The 14,892-nt window shown below is 46.7% G+C and overlaps 1 protein-coding gene across 1 annotated transcript in view; it reads right to left on the reverse strand.

Moving 5' to 3' along the window:
* Nucleotides 1-14,892, reverse strand: part of TENM2 (teneurin transmembrane protein 2) — a 1,128,689-nt gene that overhangs the window by 188,382 nt on the left and 925,415 nt on the right. Inside the window, exon 9 of the mRNA XM_075010154.1 lies at nt 4,793-4,998. Within this exon, the coding sequence (XP_074866255.1) occupies nt 4,793-4,998 (206 nt within the window). The remainder of the gene's footprint in view (nt 1-4,792; nt 4,999-14,892) is intronic.

Genomic DNA, 14,892 nt, shown 5'->3' on the forward strand with positions numbered 1-14,892 from the left:
TGGGAAAATGGTCCTATAGCTAGAAAGCATACACAGACAGAAGCTTAGGCTGAAATGTACTGGGAAAGCTGTTTATTATTTAAAGCAACAATAAAAGATATGACTTTTGGATCTGGTATATAAGTGTGGCATTAAGGGTGGGCTTACACAGAAAAGTTATTTTGAAATAAGTCATTATTTTGAAATAACTATCCTAGCATCTATACAATGAAACCTCTATTTTGAAATAATGCAAAATAGCGATTGGCTTATTTTGAAACTGGAAAGCCTCATTGCATGTTGAATAGCACCTATTTCAAAATAGCTACAGTAAACCCTCCAAATACACGGCTTCAAATTGCGCATACCTTGCTTTAACGTGAGTTAAGCACAACTTGAAGCTGCTCTGCGGCTGTCAGCCTGCCTAGTTGCCCACAGCTATGGGCGCCTAGGCAGGCTAAGAGCCCCTTCTTCCTGCCTTCCTGCAGCTGAGCAGCACCACTGGGAGAAGGCAGGGAGAAGGGTTTTAGCAGCTTTAGGCAGCTAAGCGCCCCTTCTCCATGCCTTCCCCCAGTGGCGCCGCTGTTAGGCTGACAGCTTCACAGCTGGGGGAAGGCAGGGAGAAGAAGCCAGATCCCGCAAGTGGCAGGGAGCTGGGAACCAAGTGGAAGCCTGGTTCACAGCTCCCCACCCCAAATTGCATGAAAATTTGAGTTACGTGGGGGTTGCAGGAATGCAACCTCTGTGTAACTCAGGGTTTTACTGTATTTCAAAATAGGTACTGTTAAGACAGAGAATAGAGCATATTTTGAAATAAACCATAGTGCGTTCAATGGCTCTGTTTTGAAATAGGTTTTGTGTTTGCAGATGCTGTATTTCAAAATAGCTAAGGGCTATTTCAAAATGCATTTTTGTGTGTAGCACCATTATTTTGAAATAAGCTATTTCAGAATAGCTCTTTGGCTACTTCAACACAGAATGCTACTGCCAGCAGGGTCACACAAATAAGGGCACTCAACAATGCAAATGAGCTGCTCATTTACAAATCACGCACCTCATTTGCATACCCTTGTGTGCTTGCTGTCTCAGCAGAGGCTTCAGTTGCCATAAAACAAACCCTGTAGATGGGGTCCATTGACCAAACCCCTCTTGTCAACAGCCTCTTATCCCTGACAAAAATGCAACCCACAAAATGCACTCCTTCAATCTCAAATAGAAAGAACCCGGTCTTTTTTCCAGTGGTCCTCTTCCTCTCCCAGATGAGGAAGAGCACCTTTTTCCAAAAGATTCTTTTGAAAAAAAAAAGTGTGTGTAGATACTCCACAGACCATTCTTGTGAAAGAGCAGTCCTTGGATTTTTTGATCCCTGGCCCATTCTTTCAAAGAGCAGGGACTGGGTGGATGCAATCTTTTGAAAGAAGTTTTTTTGGAAGATCTCTTCCAGAAGCATGTCTTTCGAATGATCGCTGTAGTGTAGAGACAGCCTGAGAGAAGAGTATGGGGATTCCACCTAAGTCAGGATATAGAACCCAGATCCTTAGACAAACTTGATTGCAGAGCAGTAACACATAAAACTCAGCTCAAATTTATAAAACCCATCAATTCCTCCCTATGAGGACAATTAAAATTCTCTCTTATTCAGGCAACCTTGAAATCCCCTGGAGCTTTGGTTCCTCTTCAATACAGCAGATCACTGTAGGCACATGACACCATAGCTTAGGGTCTGCACTGACTGCATGCTCATTTCCTCGGGAAATTAAAAAGCATGTTAAAATGTCTATTATGCTGAATGATTTGGAACTTAGTCATTTGAATAACCAATATTTCTTTTTATTTTACCAAAGTAATTAGTTTGAACTGTGATTGTCTTGCACTCAAGTTGTGGAACTGAACTGACCAGGGCCAAAAGCCAACCCATCCTGGACAATGATCCCCCACTTTCACAGGCCTTGGGAGGCAGACCAGTCCTTGCCCACAGACAACCTGCCAACCTGAAGCAAATCCTAACCAGCAACTATACACCGCACCACAGTCACTCTAACTCAGGGACCCATCCATGCAACAAACTTCGTTGCCAGCTTTGCCCACATATCTACACCAGCAACACCATTACAGGACCTAACCAGATCAGGCACACCATCGTGGGTTCATTCAGCTGCACATCTACCAATATAATTATGCCATCATGTGCCAGCAATGCCCCTCTGCTATATACATCGGACAAACTGGACAGTCTTTACATAAAAGAATAAACGCACACAAATCAGACATCAGAAATGGCAATATACAAAAACCTGTAGGAGAGCACTTCAATCTCCCAGGCCACACAGTAGCAGACTTAAAAGTGGCTATCCTTCAGCAAAGAAATTTCAGGACCAGACTCCAAAGAGAAATTTCTGAGCTACAATTCATCTGCAAATTCAATGCCCTCAGCTCTGGCTTAAACAAAGACTGCGAATGGCTGGCTAAATACAGAAGCAGCTTCCCCTCCCTTGATGTTCACACCTCCAGATCAACTGCTGGTAGTAAGCCTCACCCTTGCTGACTGAGCTAACCTTGTTATCCCCACCCTTGCTCTGGCTTATTTATACCTGGCCCTGCAGATTTCCAAGACCAGCGTCTGATGAAGTGAGTCTGTGCTCACGAAAGCTCATGCTCAAAACTTTTCTGTTAGTCTATAAGGTGCCACAGGACCCTTCGTTGCTGTTGCAGAAAAGGATCCCCGACTTTGGAACTCATTCTCCGTTGGCTGCCTCCCAGCCCACAAGATGATGACCAAGGTGAGAACAAGGCAGCAATCTTCTGGAATCTCCCCAGTTAGCCATCAGCCTCTAGTACAAAACTCCAAGGCAGCCCAATGTTAATCTTTCCTGTGGACATGTGGTTGCTGACCCCGACTATTTGTTTGCTGTCTGCTGAGCTTTACTTCCTGAAAGTCTATCAGGTTATTTGTAGAGTGGTTGCCTTGGGGAAAAGGCGGGGAGGGGGGCACTTTTAAACAGAGGCTGCCGTAGAGAGAGAATCGTGGTTAGACAACCCCAGAGTCATTTGCTCTTGGATTTTGTAGATATGGCAGTTGCAATCCCTTGAATATAATACTGTGCAGAGTTTGTGGCTCCTAGTCTAAAGCTGCAGACTGACTGCTGAGGTGGCCCATAATTCACAATCTTGAGATTGCAGTGAAGTTTCCCACACAAAATTCATTCACTCACTCTTTGTACAGGGTGTGTGTTTGTGTGTGAGAGAGAATTTCACTTATGATACACATATGCTTGCCTGCAATTTGTAACTGCTTCTGGGTTTGCAACTATCATCATATAAGGTAACCACGTATGAATCTGTGCAACTCTAATCTGCTCTGGCAAATGAAAAAAAAGTGTAACAGGAATTCTTCGCAAATTGGGGCTAAGTGTCTAGGAATGTCAAATGGGGGCATTCCCAAGAGGGATTCTGAAATTTCTGCACTTGCTCTTCAGAGCTCAAATGTCAAGTTAAGCTTTCTAATTTTAAGGTAAAAATCTTTGTACTAAAGCTAATTTTCAAGGCTGTACATGAAAGAAAGACTCCCTTCTTGAAACAGGTAGTCATCTCTGCTTTTGCTCATTCCGTGAAGAATGTTATTTTTTCCCCCTTGGCATGTGTAACTACAAAGTATATTATTGCTCATGAGGAGTCTGAGCCAAACCCCATCAAAATAAATTGGAAATTTTCCACTGACTTAAACGAGCTTTGGACCTGGCCAAAAATTTCCAGCTATTTGAATCAAATCTCAGCGGTGACTATGTGTCCTCCTACAGTCTTGAATTCCAAATTTTCACTACGTAGCCTTGGAAGAAAAAGTTTATTAGCCATAATTTTTACTGAGTGCCCCTTGCTCTGTATAATGGGGTCAGCATAAAAATGAGGGTCTGATGAGGTTTTGTTACACCCGCTTGCAAGAGACGCACCAGAATCAATTCCATAAATGAAAGGGAAAATGCAGAGCTGAATGCATTGCCTGGAGACCCAGTGGTGGAAAAAGCCCAGGTGCAGTCGCTGGGAAAAGGGGATGGAAATTAACCCCATATGGATATAAATAACCATGAAAATCCACTTCTGACCAACACGAGCTAATGTTGATGTATTAGAAAATGGCCAAGTATCCAGCTCTGCCAAGAGATTTTCTTCAACAAGTGAAAGCAGCAAGCTCCTTATGAGGGCACTGCCTGGGCCAGAGTATCTTCTTACTTACACTGGGTCAGCCATCTATTTTACCTCACACACTACTCCTGATTTATATCAGCATGAGGAGAAACTCTGGCCTGTTGTGACTGTCACTGTCTTTCGAGAATTCCAATCACCTACGGCATGTTATTCTGATACAGTGGGTCTGATTCTAATCTCCCACTGACTTTTCACAGTGTAATTCCAATGACCTCACTGGAGCTATTTCTGATTTACAGAGCAACAGCACAGGTACATGCCCTGAAATTTCCATTGCTAGTATTTTAAACTGACAATGGCAAACTGCAGACATTCATTTTTCAAAAGGAAGATATTACACAGATTGCAGGAAAACAACCTTTATTTCAAGTGAAGAGAAAAATGGTCACCCTGTAAATAATTTTTTGTTAGAGAATGCAAATCTGCAACAAAGCCATGGTTGCAAGCACTCAATTCCAGGACTCTGAGATAAATCATAGCCAGGAGGCACTGGGAAAGAATTCAGGGCCCTTCAGCTTCAAAAGCATAAGCTCTGACCTCCTAAAACGAACTACCATTAGATCATCAGTATATTTAACTTTTAAATCCATTAAGCATAGTCATACGGTACCTGCGCATGGGAAGGTGGAAGTCCTCTTCTTATATAAACACCAAAAAGAGCATCCTTTCCTAAGGAAATATTGAACTTCACAAACTGTGGCTGGCTGATATGGATCTGAGACCGCCAGAATACTCCAGGTGGTACTTCTTGGGTAATCCTGCGTCCGACCTCTGCCTCTCCACTATCTATGCTGCTGTTTCTAGTGGCCCAAGGTCCTGAAAGACAGGAACACATATTAGCCAGGTGATATTTTTTTTCCAGAAGATACAGACATTTTTGATAATGCTATTTAGGATGATCCTTTTGCGGTTATCTTACCCTTTAAAACAAAGCTCAACATTTTCAAGACCAGTTCCTTTCTTCATTTACATTTTGTGCAAGCCCATTGCTTTCAGTGGTTTTGTGTACCACTATACTCTGAGACTCTGACCATTAGACTTTAAATAAGAAATCTATACATTCGTGCCCTTGAGAGCTTGTATACAGCTTCCCCACCTCCCACTTTCCATTCTGTGATTGCTTTTTACTAATCAAGTATAACAAGAGCAGAGAGCCTGCCAGGCACATATAAAGTGCTTCACACTCTTTTCAACTGGAGCCTTACTGTGACCTGGATATAAAAATAAACAGGAAATAATTATAAAGAGGTAATTTCAGTGTAAACTTACTGGATGCACACTTTATTAGTCACATTTCGTATATTAAGCAGGTTCATTAAACCCCTCTCCATAAACTAATAATAAATCATATGAAAAGGAAAAATACAAATAAGGAGAATGAGAAGAGAGTTTGATGATCTTTGAAAGCCCTATGCAGCTTGGGAACTGGCTACATGAAAGTCCATTTTTTTCCCACTGCACAAATTTATTGGCTGCAGTCAGTTGAATTCTACTTGCTGACAGTCTCTAGATATGCATTACTGAAAACAAAAGGCATAACCTTTCCAGTAAACCACATCTGAAGCTTGATCCATGAGAGAGTGTTAGCATTCGGAGCATGGTGAAAGCTCAACCATCCATTCAGCTAAGCCTTAGATTGGATGGGTCTGGCATTGTTTAGTTTTCCTACTCTTGATTTTTATGTTAGACAAATGGTCAAAGGTAGGGGGAAGAAGATCGAGGACACTAATAATGCTCCCAATTTCAGGCATAAATAAATATTTTGCTTTAGTGTATGATTAGCCGAGCTACCAGGGTGATGAATGCCAAGTTACTAAACTAAATTAAAGTCCAGAAAACCACAAAGACTATCTATTATGTTCACAAACATGTAAACCTACTTCTTGGTGGCTTTAATTACAACAGAGTATTGGGTAGCAGTGATACTTGAAATGCAAGGTAGTATATACTACCTATAACCACCATAAGCTCAGTTCTTTTGCCCATGTTTTCTGCCACAGCATAATGTAATTCTTAGAAGATATATCTGGAAAGGATCCCTGAATACCAGTGAATCAGTTTCCAGCACTTTATGAACATTTTTGCCAATGCTAGCTAGCCTCTCCAGACAGCACTTTGAGGAATGATATAACATCATAGCATGGACCTGCATGTAAACCCAGCAGGTAAGTACCAAACGTCTGCTCTGTCCTTATTGTCTTTAAACGTAATAGCTACTTCAGCAAGGTTGTAATTTTAAATTCCAAATTACCCAGGCTCCTGGTACTTACACTTGCACGTAATGAAAAACCTCTTACAGATGTTATATGGGCAATATCTCTAACTGGTGACAAGAACACTTTGACTAAGAACGATTAATCTTTAAAGTGCTGTTTTTAATAGGCTATGTCTTTTTGAATTTTCTAGGATAATGGGTCTTCATTAATATTAGGACACTAAAGAAAAAGGGAAACTGCACAAGTACGTAGGCAGCACATGGAGTAAAAAGATTTAACATGGTGTAATATTTTCAACATGGCAAAAGCCATGAAGAATGAGGATAGAGAGACCCACGAATAAGTTCCTGTGCCTTCCAAGCATCCACACTCATCACACAGATTGCCAAATGACTTAATTATTCACAGTGGCCGTTTCTACACAGGCCACATTCTTTGAAAGTGGCATGGTAATACACGGCCCGAAATATGCTAATGAGACATGGATGCAAATTCCCCATGCCTCATTAGCATACGGTCATGTGATTTGGAGTCCGGAAGACTGTTCTTCTGGACTCCAAAATGCCGTGTAGCAGCGTGGCTCCGCGGAAGCTTCTGGAAGGAAGTCCTTCTTCCGGAGGCCCCTTCTTCCAAAAAATTTTTGGGAAGAACAGGCCTCCAGAAGAAGGACTTCCTTCCGGAAGACCCCCTGGGAGCCGTGCTTCTAAACAGCATTTTGGAGTCCAGAAGAACAGTCTTCCAGACTCCAAATCACATGACTGTATGCTAATGAGGCATGGGGAATTTGCATCCATGTCTCATTAGCATATTTTGGGGCATGTATTACCATGCCACTTTCAAAGAAAGTGGCCTGTGTAGAAACGGCCAGTGAGTGTTTTCCCCGCTCTGACACTCTTAGTGCCTGTGTCTACACTAGCAAGTTCTTTCATAAAATCCAGCTCTTTTTCAAAAGAATATACAGAGCTTCTACAAACAAAATAAAAAAGCAGTCATGTAGCACTTTAAAGACTAACAAAATCATTTCATGGGACAGACCCACTTCTTCAGATCTATAGCCTTAGCAGAACAGACTCACTATATAAAGCACAGAGGTGCAAAAATTGTTATCAAAGTTGACAAATGAGAAAAATTGTTATCAAGGTTGGCAAATCAGATAGAAGAGCAGACAGAGGCGGGTGTGGGGTGAGAAAGTTAAGTGTTAGATCAATCTTCGAAGTATGTGAAAGAGTCTTTATACTGGGTCAGGTAATTGCTGTTCCTGTTCAAACTATGTGTTAAAAGCAGCATCTACACGAGCCGGCTACTTTGAAGTATCCGTGCCAACTTCGAAATAGCGCCCACCACATCTACACGTGGTGAGCACTATTTCGAAGTTGAAATCAACGTAAGGCGGCGAGACGTCGAAGTCGCTATCCTCATGAGGAGATGGGAATAGCGCCCTACTTCGACGTTGAACATCGAAGTAGGGCACGTGTAGACGATCTGTGTCCCGCAGCATCAAAAGAGCGGGGTCTGCCATGGCGGCCATCAGCTAAGGGTTTGAGAGACGCTCTCTCCAGCCCCTGAGCTCTATGGTCGCCGCGTGCAGCAGCCCCTTAAAGCTCCCCACCCCCTGCGTTCCTGTGCAGGAAGCTGAGAGCGCCCCAATCCACCAACCCCACAGCGATGGCCGCTTGCCAGCCCCCCCAAGCACCCCCAGGGCACCCCCCCAAGGGGAGCCAGGGCTCCCAGCCAGCCAGCCAGCCTGCGAAGAGGCAGTGGGGCCCCTCCTGGATGGAGGTCAAGATCCGGGACCTGCTGGGGCTCTGGGGTGAGGAAGAGGTGCTCCAGGTAATGGGGAGCAAGAGGAGGAACGCAGATGCATTTGCGTGGCTGGCCCAGGGCCTGGCTGCCCGGGGTCACCCTGCCCGCACTCCTGACCACACCAGGAGTATGGTTAAGGAGCTGTGGCAGGGTTACACCCAGGCCCAGGATGCGGCCAGCTAATCTGGGGCCGCCCCCACCACTTGCCCCTTTTACAGGGAGCTCAGGTCCATCCTGGGCCCCCGGTACACCTCCTCCCCCCCGGCCACTCTTGACACCTCGGCCGATGAGCCCCAGCAGGCCCCGGAGACGGAGTCCGCCCCCAGGAGCCCACGCCTGGGATGCCGGAGGAGGAGGAGGGGGACTCCTCCAGTGACAGGGGGCTCCGGATCGCCATCCCGTCCCGGAGCTCCAGCAGGGCATCCGCCCAATGGGTGTCCCCCAAATGTGGGAGCAGACCGTCGGTTACGTACCCCCCGGTGCACACCCCCAGGGTTAAGGGGGGGGGTACAAGAGACATGACTAGGGCTGTCCACATGCCCAGATGACCATGGCCCCAAGGACAGCAGTGGCATGTCCCTCAGAAGAGTGCATCAGCCCCTGCCCCACAGCAGGACAGCGCCATGCCCCATCCCTGGGAATGGGGGGAGCGGAACCTAGGGTCTCCTGTGGGGGAGGGGTGGGACACCCATCATCATCATCAGCAGCAGCAGCAGCAGCAGCAGCATCTCCTCCCGGGGATGGGGATGGGGAACCAGCAGCAGGGGGATGGGGGGACAAGGGCCATGGGTCAGGGCCCACACTAATGGCTGTCTCCATTCTTCTTCCCCCGTGTTCCGCAGCTGCACCATTGGAGGGCCCGGAGAGCGCTGGCGAGGTGTCCATGGTCCCAGACAGCCCACCGGGGCCATCCCAGCAGGCCAGCCCCTCGGCAGAGCACTGACCAGCCCCAGGACGGGGCCGGTGGCAGAGCCACCAGAGGATGGCTACGGACCCCCAGCTCCTTGCGACCCTCCAGCGTCAGCTGGAGGTGTCGGAGTGGCGCCTGTGGGTGGAGGAGCGGCGGCTGGAGCTCCAAGAGCGAGCACTGGCCTGGTGCCAGGAGGCTTGGGGGGCATTCATGCGGACCTTCGAGTGCATAGCGGAACACCTAGCCCCCCATGCCGCACCACCCACCGCTCTGCCCGCCACTCCACCCGCTGCTCCGACTGCCGTCCCACCGCCGTCCGCCACCCTGGGGCCTGCCGCCGAGGGGGACCTGGGGCCTGCGGACACCGGCAGGCCATATTTGCTGGTTCGCCCGGCCCCAACCCAGCCTTGGCCAGGGCTCCGGCCGAGGCGAGGGTCGTGCCCTCCAACCCCGGGCACTGGACATTAGGGGTGCGGGGCTGAGGATGTGCCCCCCCCTCCTTTGTACATATCCCCCATTTGTAAATAGTTTGTGTTGGACCCCTGTTCTATTATGCTACCTGCCCCCCCATGTAAATAGTTCCCCCCTTTTTTTCTATATATTATTAATAAGAGAATGCACTGTTTGGTTTCAAACAACATGTCCATTTATTTGCAAGAAAAGTGTGGGGGGGTGTGCTCTTGGGTGCTCTGTGGTGTGGGCGTGGGGGCAGGGAGTGTTGTGGGGGGGGTGCAGTCAGTGGCCTGCCAGCATTCACCCTGCAGCCTGGTCAAAATGGGCCTGCAGGGCCACCCAGACTCAGATCCCCTCACGGTCGACCTGGCAACCGGGGGCAGCGGGTGGCTGCACGTTGGCCCTGCCAGCCTCCACAGCCCAGCCCTGGAAGAAGGCCTCTCCCTTGCTCTCCACCAGGTTGCGGAGTGCGCTGCACGCGCCCACAACCTGGGGGATATTGGGGAGGCCTGCATCCTGGCGGGTGAGGAGACACCTCCAGCGCCCTTTGAGGAGGCCAAAAGTACGCTCAACCACCTGGCGCGCATGGTTCAACTGCATGTTGAACCGCTCCTGGCTGGCTGTGAGATGGCCCATGTAAGGGTGCATGAGCCAGGGCCGGAGGGGGTATGCTGCGTCTGCGACGATGCAGAGGGGCATGGTGGTGTCCCCCACAGGGATCTCCCACTGGGGGATGTAGATCCCTGCCTTCAGCCGGCAGCAGAGGCCCGAATTTCTGAATACCCAGACGTCGTGGGTGCTCCCAGGCCAGTCAACATAAATGTCCAGGAAGTGGCCCCGGCTGCCCACCAAGGCCTGGAGGACCACCGAATGGTATCCCTTCTTGTTGAGGAAGCGTCCTCCGCTGTGCTCCGGGGCACGGGTGAGGATATGGGTCCCATCCAGAGCCCCAAAGCAATTTGGGAAGCCCAGGCTGGCAAACCCCACGATGGCAGCATCTGGGTTCCCAAGCCCCACGAGCCTGTGGAGGAGCAGGGCATTGATTGCGCAGACAACCTGCAGGGGAAGGACATGAGAGAGCACCAGTGAGGGGTGTGCAGGGTGTGTCTGGCCCTCCACCCCAGGGCTCCTCCCCCAGGGCTCCCCCCTCCCGGGCTCCCCCCTCCTGGGTCCTCTTACCTCCATGAGGACAGCCCCGACGGTGGCCTTACCCACGCCAAACTGCTGCCCTATGGATCTGTAGCTGCTTGGAGTGGCCAGCTTCCAGACAGCGATGCCGACCCATTTCTCGACCGTGAGGGCACGTCGCATGGAGGTGTCCTGGTGCCGTAAGGCAGGGGTGAGCCACTGGCAGAGCTCCAGGAATGTCTGCCAGCTCATGCGGAAATTCTGGAGCCAGAGGTTGCTGTCCCACTCACGGAGCACCAGCCGCTCTCACCAGTCCGTGCTCGTGGGGTAGCTCCACAGCCAGGCGGCGTGTGCGGTTGTGGGGGTGGGGTCGGAAGGCAGCAAGGTCTGGGGCTGCTTCCTCATCCCCTGGGGGCAGCTCCTCTTCCACGAATAAAAGGTGATCAGCTGCCTCCTGCATAGCATTGAGCAGGGCAAGCACTGCTCCTGCAGGGGCGGGTGTGTGGACCTCTGGCTGCTGCTGCTGCTGGGGGTCAATACTGCTTCGACGGGGTGTGCATGCCTGTGGCTCTGCAGACCGCGTGCTGTGCAGGCTGAGTGTGTCTGGGAGGGCACAGTGGTGTGTAGACGCTCCCCTGCAGCACCTACTTCGATGTAGTGCTGCCCAACATCGACGTTGAACATCGACAGCACCAGCCCTGGAGGACGTGTAGACGCTATTCATCGAAATAGTTTATTTCGATTTTGCTACATCGAAATAAGCTATTTCGATGTAGCGTCCCTGTGTAGACGTAGATAATGTGTCAAACTGGAATATGAATGTTAGTTCCAGACATTCTCTCTGTAGACGTGGCTCTTCTTCTGGAAGCCCTCTTGCACTCCTAGATTAGGAAAAGTGCCTTCTTTTGAAAACTTCTTTAAAAAAATAAAAAAGCATGTGTAGACACTCCATGGGCCATTTTCTCGAAAGAGCAGTCCTCATGGTGCTGGATTTTTGGATCCCTGGCCCATTCCTTCAAAACAGTGGGAGCTGTGTTGATGTTCTCTATTGAAAGAGTGGATTGATTTTTTGATCCGCTTTTTTTGTGTCTGAATGTGCTCTTTTGAAAGAAGTTGTTTCAGGACAGATCTTCCAGAATAAACTTTTTTGAAAGATTGCTGTAGTGTAGACATAGCCTGAGTGTTTCTACAAAGCAGAGTTGTTTCAGAATAACCTCTGGTATTCTGAAATAATGTTGCGAGTGTCTCCACAATGCAACCACTATTTCAAAATAGTTCTAAGAGGAATAGCACCTATTCTGAAATAGATATTTCCTAATAGGGGCTGCGTAGACTGGGAACAAGGGCTATTTTGAAATATGCTATTCTGGAATATCTTATTCTGAAGTAAAGCTGCTGGGTAGACATAATAATTTAGATTAGAAACCTGGAAGCGCTGCTTCCAGGGGCTCTGCTCTGAAATAGACTCTACTGTGTGGACACATTGTTTTGGAATGTTTTGCTTATTTGGGGTTTTGCTGTAGTGTGGATGCATTATTCCAGAATACTCTGGAATAAGCTATTCTGGAATAACTCTGTAATGTAGTTATACCCTTTGGCAGTTTCTACACATACCACTGTCAACAGCTCAGAATATGTTAATGAGGCATGGATGCAAATTCTCTGTGCCTCATTAGCATAAGGTCATGTGATTTGGAGTCCAGAAGACACTCTCCAGACTTCTGGAAGACTCCCCAGGGGCCACGCTTCTACACACCATTTTGGAGTCCAGAAGAGCATCTTCCGGACTCCAAATCACTGGACCTCATGCTAATGAGGCATGGGAAATTTGCATCCATGCCTCATTAGCATATTTTGGGCTGTTTATTAGCATGCCACTTTTGGAGAATATATAAATATATATATAAATATATGAATATATAAAGGCCAGTGGACATTTTTATTGACTTCATTGTGCTTTGGATCAGGCCCAAAGTGTTCTGTAATTTAAAATGTAGCTTGTTCCTGCCATACATTGTATTGTGGATGCTGGGTTGGGAGCCCAGACAGGCCTTGGACAATCAGGTACACTGGTGTGCTGGAAGCCACTTCACAATGTTGGGAGTTTTTCCTCCATCTTTGAGGCCCCCACTTGCAGCAGATAGACTGTTTATTAGGCAAGTGCAGCTTCCCCTGTGAAGTCAATACTTAGGAAATGATAGTTTCAGGCAGTTCATTACACATCCTAAGATTATAGCTGTGGGTTTTTAAGGGCAACATTTTACTGATCAATTTTCCAGGACAGTCAGATGCTATAACTCTATGGAAGAATGCTCATATAAATTTAGAGATATTGTACATTTTTATAACAGGTGTCTAAAATTTGAACGAGTTGAACAAGTAGGATGATAAAAACACAACACTGATCCATGAAGGTATTATCTGCTAATCAGTTCTGAAAATGTTACTATATTTCATGTAAAACTAAAAAAATGGGAAACGATAAAATTATAGCACAAAACAAGCTATAAAAATGAAGCCTTATTAGAATACTTTAAAAACTTAATACAAGTTTGAATGCTTTTTGCATAAATCTACTTTAGAGATTACTCTGCATCACTTATTTTTATCTACAGGAAATAAAATTGAATTCTGTATATTGCCTAAGCCATTACACCTCATTCTCATTCATTTTGTAACTAGTGCTATTAGCTCATAGTTCATTTGAGCTACAAGAAGACCAGTCTCTCCTTCAGATTACTGCTGCATTGTCTGTTACCGCAACTTATACACTAGACCATAAATGATCGAAAACAATTATGGGTTTGAGCCATCAGTGACTTCTGCTAATAAAGCTTGCTTCCCAGACTGCTGAGTCTACATTCCCTTAAGTTGCAACTTTTCAAGTACATTTAATTGCTACCACTAATAAAGGACATATTTCCCACTGAGGTTTCAGTTTTAAGACTTTTGGCTGAATTCAGTCCTGACCTTTTCAATTTTTCTTCAGGAAACTGTGCATTTCCAGGTGTGGGTCGCTCATTTTAAAAGTTATCTAGCACCCATACAGAGCAAGTGAGATGAATTGCAGCTGAAATTTCAGGCATGAGGGGTGAAAATGATGTGAACTTTGGCCTTAATGCTCTAGGTCTATGTCTACACTAGAGGGATTTGTCAACAAAACCGAATTTTTGTTGACAAAACCCAGGGAACGTCCAGATTCCCAAGGCAGTCTGTCAACAGTAAATCAAAAGAATGCAGCACTTTTGTTGACAGTCTTATCCCACTCCTACGAGGCATAGGATTAGGGTACTGTTGACAGAACGCCAGTCTGGATGTTGTGGGGGGCCTTCTGTTGACAGACAGGACATCCAGGACACCAGCAGCCCTGTCTGTTGTGCTTCTGTTTAGCCGCTTTGTTGAGAGAGCGGCTGGGCAGTCCAGCTGCTGTTTGTTGACAGAAGTTTTGTAGGAAGGTATCTTCTGACAAAAACTTCTGTCAACAAATCGCTGCAATCTAGACATAGCATAGATGTGTCTCTCAGTGGCAATTTCCTTAATTGTTCAGTCTCTTATAGCTGTATTGGTCCAAGAATCTGACAGAAACAAAGCGGGTGAAGCAATAACTTCTACAGAAGCAACTTAACGTTGGTGGAAGTGATGAACCCTTGCATTCCAGCCATGAAGAACAGCTCCAGTGGAGCTTGAAAGCTTGTCTCTTTCACCAAAAGAACTTGGTCGAATAAATGATATTACTTCTTCCAACTTGTCCACTTGATTAATTTCATTCATAAAAAATAAAGCTCTTTCCTTCAAAAATCTAGTTAAAATACATTTTTATTATTTTTTCCTAACTAGACTTCAGTCATTATCAATTTAAAATATTAGCGCAGATTGGGCTGATTAGACAAAAATACAACTTTTCTGTGGATGTGCATTCTGAGATACTGCCTGAGGCACTAACATTGACATTGCTCAGACCACAGTGGCATTTCACCGTGTTTTAGTCACTCTTTTTCCTTCCCTAACATGTGAGATGACCCTGTGTGACATGTAACATGTGAGGTGATCTGCAGACACAACTGCAAGTGGAGCACATTGTTTTCCCCCTAACCGCTGGTTCTGAGGAAGGGGACTCAACATACTCCTTTAATATTACTCCCAACCCACAGAGAGCAAGGGCCGTGTCTTCACTGCAGCTGGGAACATGCTTCCCAATCT

This window comes from Carettochelys insculpta, chromosome 15, assembly GCF_033958435.1.
Source record: "Carettochelys insculpta isolate YL-2023 chromosome 15, ASM3395843v1, whole genome shotgun sequence".
In the NCBI taxonomy this organism is placed as follows: domain Eukaryota; kingdom Metazoa; phylum Chordata; order Testudines; family Carettochelyidae; genus Carettochelys; species Carettochelys insculpta.